Source organism: Sesamum indicum, linkage group LG3 (genome assembly GCF_026168435.1).
Source record: "Sesamum indicum cultivar Baizhima isolate 11 linkage group LG3, ASM2616843v1, whole genome shotgun sequence".
Classification (NCBI taxonomy): domain Eukaryota; kingdom Viridiplantae; phylum Streptophyta; class Magnoliopsida; order Lamiales; family Pedaliaceae; genus Sesamum; species Sesamum indicum.
Window position 1 is genome coordinate 30474270 of NC_142659.1, and position 9552 is coordinate 30483821.

At 40.6% G+C, this 9552-nt stretch overlaps 3 protein-coding genes across 5 annotated transcripts; 1 reads left to right on the forward strand and 2 right to left on the reverse strand.

Moving 5' to 3' along the window:
- Positions 1–32: 32 nt before the first annotated feature.
- LOC105159599 (LRR receptor-like serine/threonine-protein kinase EFR) lies at positions 33–3482 on the reverse strand. Its single transcript, XM_020692815.2, has 2 exons — positions 572–3482; positions 33–478 (listed from the first exon to the last, which is right to left on the reverse strand). The coding sequence occupies exons 1-2, from the start codon at positions 3225–3227 to the stop codon at positions 54–56; spliced, it is 3081 nt and encodes a 1026-aa protein (XP_020548474.2). The 5' UTR covers positions 3228–3482; the 3' UTR covers positions 33–53.
- Positions 3483–3787: 305 nt separating this feature from the next.
- LOC105159600 (putative late blight resistance protein homolog R1C-3) lies at positions 3788–6629 on the reverse strand. Its single transcript, XM_011076714.3, has one exon. It carries the CDS (start codon positions 6513–6515, stop codon positions 3933–3935), a length of 2583 nt encoding a protein of 860 aa, XP_011075016.1. The 5' UTR covers positions 6516–6629; the 3' UTR covers positions 3788–3932.
- A 402-nt stretch (positions 6630–7031) lies between these two features.
- LOC105159400 (actin-7) lies at positions 7032–9387 on the forward strand. 3 transcript variants are annotated; one of them, XR_016064792.1, is made up of 6 exons: positions 7032–7178; positions 7268–7343; positions 7435–7831; positions 7919–8532; positions 8723–8952; positions 9116–9387. XR_016064792.1 is itself a non-coding variant. In XM_011076450.3 (6 exons), the coding sequence occupies exons 2-5, from the start codon at positions 7284–7286 to the stop codon at positions 8786–8788; spliced, it is 1137 nt and encodes a 378-aa protein (XP_011074752.1). In that variant the 5' UTR covers positions 7032–7178; positions 7268–7283; the 3' UTR covers positions 8789–8832; positions 9116–9387. The 3 variants fall into 3 exon arrangements, 2 of the variants coding, with proteins under 2 accessions (XP_011074752.1, XP_011074753.1); XM_011076450.3 differs by having other exon boundaries at positions 8723–8832; XM_011076451.3 differs by having other exon boundaries at positions 8723–8798.
- The last annotated feature ends 165 nt before the right edge of the window (positions 9388–9552 follow it).

Genomic DNA, 9552 nt, shown 5'->3' on the forward strand with positions numbered 1-9552 from the left:
TGTAGGAACACCACAGCAAAACAAGATTTCTTTAGTGTATTTTTCTACTCTATTCATAAACAGTCCATCTCATCTCCATGGTTTGCATTTCTTAGAAGAGCATCTCTGCTGGATTTCAGTTCGTTAACAACCTCAGCAATGTTCATTCTTTCCTTGGCCGAGTTGGCTGAGCAAGCAACTCCAACACTAAGAACCTTAACTAGGCACTTCTCATATTTGTGATTTCCTATGGATATGGAGCTGTAATGTTGAAGGCCGTTTGTCGTTGGCTCCGTTCCTGTTTCTCTCTCATGGAGAAGTTTGGGGTCAACAATGTATGAGACTCTGTCAGGCAAAGAATTTTGAACAAAGCTATGAAGTCCAAATCCATCTTTGAATAATGCACCAGTTGGCCTTTTACCAGTGAACATCTCCAACAGTAGGATCCCAAAGCTGTATACATCACCTAATGTCGATGGTTCACTTCCTGTTCCGTATTCTGCAAAACACATATTGTCAAGTTAACATATGGACCTACCATGAAACATCACAATACCACCAAAAGAAAGAGAGGGATATGTTTGCTGAACACCTGGAGCAGTGTACCCAATAGTTCCTCTAACAAGACTAGAACTTGTTTGATGCTTTGAAAAACTGTCAGTAGCTTTAGAAAGGAATCTTGCTAATCCGAAATCACCGACACGCCCTACAAATTCATCATCTAGAAGAACATTGCTTGGCTTGAGATCACAATGAACGATTGGGGTTCCACTTCGCAGATGAAGATACTCAACTGCGCAGGCAATATCAATGGCTATGTTTAGCCTCTGAACTAGGTTTAAGTACCTAATTTCCCCTCGTGTAAGATCTTCGTCCAACTGTGGATGCAACCAGTCATAGAGACTTCCGTTAGGCATGAACTCGTAAACCAAGGCCTTGAAATCATTGCCATTAAGATCAACACCGGAGCATGCTGTGAGTACCTTGACAAGATTCCGATGCCTGATGTTTCTTAAGGCCTCACATTCGGCCATGAAGCTTTTTAGAGCTCCACGTTGTGAAAGATTCAATACTTTCACTGCAACAAGTTTTTCTTCAAGGGTTCCTTTGTACACTGATCCATAACTACCAACACCTAATAAACTGTCCCGGGAGAATCCACCTGTGGCCTGGAGAAGACTTTGATAAGATACATTCAGCAGTGATCCGCCAAAGGGATTTGAGGGAGGTTCCTTTTTTCCTCTCTTCAGAAAGCAGAAGATGAGAACACCGAGAGTCATACTTATTCCTAGTATCACACCAAATGTGGAGATCACAATCTTTAAGTTCAAACTCAAGCTGGATTTCTTGTGCTGTTTAAGGCTGCATTTTGAGAGTTTTAGTTCAGGTATACCCCCACAGAGTTTCGGGTTCCCAGATACTGAAATCAGACTTGCATTCTTGAATATGCCGTCTTCCGGTAAGGCACCTTCAAAATCATTGAAAGACAGGTTCAGGGCCAGCAAGTTAAATTCCCCCAAGAAGCTTGGAACTTGACCATCGAGTTTGTTGCTAGAAAGGTCTAAAACTTGAAGTCCCCTCAAAGTACTGAAACTTGAGGGAATGTTCCCTTGCAAGGAATTTCCTTCCATGTCTAAGAACTCCAGCCTCACACAACCTCCAAGAGTACTAGGAATTTCACCCACAAAGTTGTTCCCAGAAACATTGAAATACTCCAGATTCTTAAGACTCCCAATTTCCACAGGAAGAGTACCATTCAGCTGGTTTTGAGAAAGATCAACAGTTCTCAAGGAAGGAATGCTTGAAACCTCTCGCGGTACCAGACCAGTTAAAGAATTTTGAGAGAGATTCAGTTCCAATAAATTTTGACAATCCCCCAAACTTGACGGCATGCCACTGCTAAGACTGTTCTCAGAAAGATACATATAAAGCAAAAGACTTAAATTTCCAATAGAAGAAGGGATATTGCTTGAGAATCTGTTGTGAGAAAAGTCTAAAAATTGAAGATTTCGAAGATTCCCAATACTATAGGGGATCATGCCTCTGAATCTGTTATCATTCACCCTAAGATCTTGCAGGTTGACGAAGTTTCCTATTTCAGATGGAATGGTACCAGTAATTTGATTTCTGGTCAGAAATAACCTCGAAAGGGTAGTAGATAGGTTCCAAAATGAAACAGGCAACTGCCCTCCAAAATTGTTGTCATCCAGCCCCAAACTTTGTAAACTGGTAGCATTGACTAAAGATGAGATGAAACTCAAGTCGTCTGATTCTCCCTTTCCAAGTAGATTCCCTGAAAGTGCTAAAACACCAAGCTTATTTAACTTAACTAAACTGGGCACTTTCCCTGAGAATCTGTTGTAACCAACGTGTAGATATACTAAATTTGTTGCGTTGGATAATGAATCAGGAATGGTTCCACTAAACAAGTTTATACCCACACTGAAGATTTGAAGATTTGGCAAAGTAGTGGCTAAGTAAGAAGGAAGAGTACCTTCCAGCTGGTTAGCTGCCAGGTCGAAAGTGTTAATGTAAGAGAGATTGAAAATAGTAGGAGGGACGAAACCTGTCAGCCTGTTTTCACCAAATGCTAGAAGTTCCAATTTCTTAAGCCGGCCTAATGAATCAGGGATTTCGCCTGTAAGATCATTGGAGCCCCCATATAATCTCATAAGGGACGATAAGTTTCCGAATGTAGAAGGAATGCTGCCACTGATATTGTTCCTGCTGAATGCGATTAACTCAAGCCTCGACAATGATCCAAGCTCTGGTGGCAGCGGTCCAGCTAATTTGTTGTATGAAATAATGATGGACAAAAGCTTGGTGCAATTAGATAAGCTGGCAGGGATTTGACCCCAGATCAAGTTATAGCTGACAGAGAGAGATTGGAGTCTTTTAAGCAAGCCAAGTTCACGGGGAAGGTTCCCGGAATAGCTATTATTGTCCAGGGACAAGAACCTGAGGAAACTGAGATTTCCAATGTGAGGAGAGATGAAACCTGTCAGGTTTTGATTTACCAGGTTCAATCCAATGACTCTTTCGTGTCGACTGCCGCATGTTATGCCCTTCCATCGGCAGAAATGGATGGACGAATTCCAGGACTCTAAAGAGTGTAAAGGGTCATTGGTCGCGGACTTGAAGGCGAGTAAGGCCTCATGATCCGTCTCATTGTTACGAATTATGGAACTATGCATGCAAGGGAAACAAGAGAAGGAAAACAAAAGGAGAAGTATGAAATTCAAGAACATGATGGCTGAATTGTTAGAACTGTAGATTTAATTCTTTCTTCTATGATTCAAAGTTTTCAGCACTTGATGAACTTTGAGGTGTGGACGATATTAATACAAAGACAGATCTATAGTAATGGGAGCATGAAATTTGCGTGTGGAATATGAAAACTAGTGATTAATTTTAAGTGGGAAAAAGTCATCGGCCTCATGTAATTGTCAATGCTTGTGAAATTCAAAGCAAAAATTTCTGTTATGATTAGAGGTAGAGGTTCAGTACCAGACATTTTATTTGACCAATCTTATAGAGTTGTATAACTTTACGATGTCATTCAATCTCTATTCTATTCTGACTTGAATATTCAATTATAACAAGAAATGGGGCAGTCTAAGATAAAAGATATTTCAGGGGTTCCGTTCACCAATTGTGGACTTACGACTGCTCAATGCCACCCTCTCTTGAATAATTATATATTCACAATTAAACTGTTGATTATATACATGGAAGGATCATATAATTAATAATGCATCAAATTGATATCTTGAATGATCAATATCTCACATGATTCAGAAGAAGGTGGTGAAAATAGAAGCAGAGATACATCCAATAACAACAAACGACATCCATCGAAAATTAAAACACACACTTTGTAGAAAGATGGAAATACAGAGATGTCTGAGACAGACAATGAACAATTGAAATAGAAGATGAGATGTTTAGTAAAATTATTCCAAGATACGAACTTGAAGTTCATCATTCCCATTGTCAACTTGTGCTTCCATTATTTCTCTGGCAGAAGCCTTTGCTGAATCCCCGCATCGCAGCACCTCCATTACTTTGAGTGTTGGAATATCTCCTATAGCAAGAGGGATTTCCTTGAGCTCAAAGCAATACTGGATAACCAACTCCTCAAGTCTTGGGAAATGGGTGTCGTCGGCTGTCCAGTTTACCAGTTTCAACCCCTTCATTAACAAAAACTGCAGCCGGCAAAACTCACCATCTTCGCCCTCCCAGTTTCCGCTTTCGAAGTAACAATATTGGAGTTTGAGGATTTCCAGATTCGGCAACTTACCGATTTCATTCAGTTCATGATCCCGAATACGACAACCTTTCAGAGTCAACTTCTTGATGGAAGGCGGGAGTATGATGTTAGACAAGATGTTGTATCTGTTGTACTTAGAGGATCTACATTTGAGTGTGTGGAGTTTATGAAGATGGGATACATCTCTTACATGATCAACTTCTTCATCCCAAAAGATTCCTAATTTCTCCAAGTGTGGGAGTGTTTCAATGTGCCTATCAGTGAAATCAGAGACTGCTATAGGAGACAGAGTTTGAAGCTTATCTAGGACAACAAAGAGGTTCCTGTCTTCACCATGATACTTGATATAAGTCCTTTGTCCCTTGAGCCTTATGTGTCTTAGCTGTGACATATCTAATATTCCAGGCATTACCATAATTGCTCCCACGATACGGAGTGATCCACCACGTACAACAAGTATGGTTTGTAAATTGCGGAGTCTAGATATTGAAGAAGGTAAACATCTGCCTATGGTTAGAGCAAGGTACCTTAAGTTGATTAGTTGTAGTACTTCCTCAGGGAACTCCTTGAACATTATCCGCAATATATCCAATACCCTCAACAATCTCAATTCATAAACCCCAGCAGATGCTAGGCTCTGTCCCATGTAACCAAACAAGAGAAAAGAACGGGCAAGCCTAATTTGTTCCCTTGATATATATTTAGTGCTGAAACGTCCACGAGAGGACACACGACGCAAACATGCTGTGTTTCTTGCGAGATCATCGGGTGCCCATCCATCAACGAAAAGAAACTTCTCTTCGTGAACTTTCCTCACACATAGATCCCTCAAGAGATCATGTATGCTGTAGCTTTTCACATTCCCATTAGTCCCTTTTCTGTAGACAAAGATGAGATTTCTATCCACCAGAGCCTTTAGATACATCTCCGCAGCCTCTTCCAAGCTTTTATCTGAAATTGGTCGCACGAGTCCCTCTGCTACCAATAAATTGATGAGTGTGGAGGAACGAATCGCATAATCCTCTGGAAAAGCGCCCATGTAAAGGAAACACGACTTGAGATGGTCAGGCAAATGATTGTAACTCAAAGATAATATATTGGTGAATTGTTCACCCTTGTCAGCTATGGTTGAGCTAACATTATCTGAAACTTGCTCCCATAAATCCTGGCTTCTCTTTGCTTGAGACAAAATTCCACAAATCACATGGATTGCAAGAGGGAGCCCTCTGCAACCTTTGGCAATTCTTCTCCCGATCTTTTCCAATTCCGGGGAGCATGTTTCTTGTGGTGCAAACACCTTTTGGCGAAGAAGATTCCAACTTTCATCATCTTTCAAGAGATTCACTTGGTGATGCGAGCTCCCTGAGGCAGTGTAATCAGCTACACTTGATTCCCTAGTAGTGACAATGATCCGACTTCCATTTTCTTTATTTGGAAAGAACCTTCTTATATCATCCCAAGGCTTGATATCCCACATATCATCTAAAACGATCAGATATCTCCGACCTATCAAGGCTTGATACAGATGCAAACCTAAGTCAGCACCTGCTCTCTCAAGCATTTCAGCATTGGGTTTTCCAATCACACAACCAAGAAGGCTTGTAAGAACATCTTGCACTTTTCCCCGGTTATAGTCTTGTGATATTGTAGCCCATGCATGAGTGTCAAAGTGGGAAATAACAGATGGATCATCATAAAGATGTCGGGCTAAAGTAGTCTTACCAATACCTCCCATGCCCACAATTGGGATGACCTGGAGTGCTTTAGATGGTTGCCCAACGAGCCGATCCATCAACTGAATCAAGTCTTCACCAACTCCCACAATGATGTCCTTTGGATTGGGATCTTGGCTTGATGAGAGAGCTGGTGAGGAACTATCCGCTGGCGGACTGCTGCTCATGGTCATCATCATCATCATCTCTTCCTTTGCAGAATCAAGTTCTCTAATTACTCGATCCAAATCCGGAGGAGAGAAAACGAAGCTCTCGTCTCCTTGACATGAAAGAATTTGCTCCACGAGGTGGGACTCAAGAATGTCTTCTGCATCATGTGATGCATCTCTGATTCGACTCTCCAAACTTTGTTTTCCATAACTACCAGCTACTGCTGAAAAAGAAGTAGCGGAAAAATCTTTCAAGAAAAGTGACTTGTGTAAGAGGGTTTCGATTTGTGGTCTCTTGTTAGGATCAAGAGTCCAAGGATGGTGAGGATGGGAGTGCAGAATGTGGTCTAGGATTTGGACAAGGGATTCAAGGTTGTAAGCCATATGGGGAGTGATATTTCTCCTCACATGATCTTACTACAATTGAAATATCAATCAGAAGACATAAATAAATGTAGCTGAATGCATGATCAACAGCCTGTCTTTAAGCATGATTAATTATACACCAAAACAAATAGCTGTTGTATCTGTACGTTGACATTTCAAGTGAACATCTTGGCATTCATCATGTCAGATTCTTCAGTGGCTGCATCCCACTCCTCTGCACTAACACTAGTATAGAATTGCGTCCCACTCCTCTGCATGAACACAAGTATCCACGTGCTTTCTCATTATTAGTTATTACAACTACTCCATAGTAGTAACCACCTAATCCTTATTATCTCTATAAAATAATTATATTATTTAAAAACTTAATTAAGTAATAATATAAGGTATTTTATAAATTAAGAACTATTTTATAAGTACTTTATAAATAAAAAAAATTAGTTTAATGAATTTGAATTTTTAAAAAATTATTTCTAAAGCTTTCTCTATTCAATAAAAATTCAAAAGCTTAAATAAATAACAATATAACGAAATAAGTTTTCCTGCAAACATATGGTTCCATTATTTATTTGTTTGTTCAATTTCGTTGACGAAGAAAGAGTTGAGTGGTGGTGGAGCTGCGGGGAAAACACATTTAACTTATATCTACAAGTGCATTTGGTGAAGGATTCTTTGTTTTGTGATGATTGCTTCTGTATCATCTTGTAAATGTTATGTATCAGTGATCAGTCGTGTTCTTTGTTTTACAGAGCTTAATTAGTTGAGATGGCGGAGGGAGATGATATTCCATCCCTTGTTATTGATAACGGCACTGGATCGATTAAGGTGAGGCTTTTGATTATTTGTAAGAAACCTTGTTTTCTTGTATTGTCCTTTAATTTGGAATATATCTAAATGTGTGATTCCCATTCTACAGGCTGGATTTGGTGGTGATGATGTCCCACGAGCAGTCTTCCCTACTATCGTGGGTCATCCTCGACATACAGCAGGGGTCATGGTGGGGTTGGGGCAGAAGGATGCTTACGTTGGGGACGAAGCTCAATCGAAAAGTGATATCCTGACCTTGAAGTACCCAATTGAACATGGTGTTGTCAGCAACTGGGATGACATGGAGAAGATTTGGCACCATACATTCTACAATGAGCTCAGTGTTGATCCTGAAGATTACACTGTTCTGCTCACAGAGGCACCTCTCAACCCCAAGGCTAACAGAGAGAAGATGACTGAAATTATGTTTGAGACCTTCAACGTTCCAGCTATGTATATCACCTCGCCGGCCGTCCTTGCACTGTATGGTAGTGGGCGCACGACTGGTATGCGCTTGGTGGATCTGTAAACGAAATAACATTCTGACTCACCCTAATTTGATGAGTTATTCAAAATTAGTTTTTCTCGAACAGGGGTAGTGCTCGATTGTGGTGATGGGGTCTGTAACGCTGTTCCTGTTTATGAGGGGAATGCATTAACCCATGCTATTATGCGGTTGGATCTTGCTGGTCGTGATCTCACGGATTATCTCATTAAGATGCTGACTGATAGAGGCTACATGTTCAACACCAATCTAGAACAGGAGATTGTTCGTGACGTGAAGGAGAAGCTTGCATACGTTGCACTGGACTTCGAGCAGGAACTGGAGACTGCAAGGAACAGCTCTGCAGCAGAGAAGAGTTACGGGCTGCCTGATGGACAAGTAATCACCATAGGTGCTGAGAGGTTCCGCTGTCCGGAAGTGTTGTTCCAACCATCATTGATTGGAATGGGAGCTGCAGGCATTCACGAAACAACCTACACCTCCATCATGAAGTGTGATGAGGATATTACGAAGGAGCTCTATAGAAACATTGTGCTCAGTGGTGGCTCAACCTTGTTCCCTGGTATTGTTGATCGTATGAGGAACGAAATAACAGATCTTGCTCCGAGAAGCATGAAGATTAACGTGGTCGCACCACCATATAGGAAGTACACTGTCTGGATTGGAGGATCTATTCTAGCATCCCTCGGTACTTTCCAGCAGGTGCTGCTTATTTGTGCTTCCAAAACTTTCAATAAGCTCTAAAAAAATCCAAAAGTGTGCCAAAATAGGTCCTGTCTTATGAATGCAGCATATGCTGGCTATATTGATGCATATGGTTGTACATGTTTTAGTCACAGTATTACAAATATTATGCTTTGCCACGCATGCTCAGATTTTTTAGATTGCGCAGATGTGGATCTTACAGGGAGAGTATGATGAATCTGGTCCCGCACTCATTCACGAGAAGTGCTTCTAAGCTGCTGATCGTATGGTTTGCATCCCTTTTGTGTTTGTGTTTGGGTGAGTGAAGTAGAACGACAAAAACGACTTTTACCTTAAGGAAAAAAGAAAAACCAGAGTGTTGTTTGTCTGAAGGTGTGAGGAGGATGTATAAAAACAGTTTATACCGTATGATCTCTGGTGAGTAATGTAGAATTGACTGATAGGATTCCAATTTGTTTGGCTAAATTTTATTTTCTTAAAGATGAGGGTTGTTTGAATCACAAAAGATGGTGTGCAGGTACGTCTACTTCATATACCTCATTTCATGAGGAACTAATGTTCATTTCTTTTCCTTTTGAAGTAATTTGGGACAGCAGCAGCAGTTGTGTCTCTTGTACCAGTTCAAGTTGGGACGTAGTTTGGGTCGGATTGCGGTAATGAGCTCATGGAGTAATTCTGTAAGGTCCCTGCCCTCGTTGGTCTGGCAAGAGTAACATCTGCTTCATTTTTTCGTTTCTTTTAACGTTCTGGACCTCTGGTTGAAGTGTATGCACCTCCGTGCCATAATATTTTACTCACTTTTAAATAGCTTTTCAACTATTATTTATGAAATGGAATTTGATTTTCGAAAAATTGTTTTGATCGCACTACTTCACATCCAGTATGTTACTGGTTCCTTACGTGAGATTGCAGATCACGTTATGCCTAATAATTAATGAAAGATGCTTGACCTATCTTATTGAAAACCAATACCGTTGCTGCAAAATGGGATTCATAGCTTTCAAAAGACTAATAAAG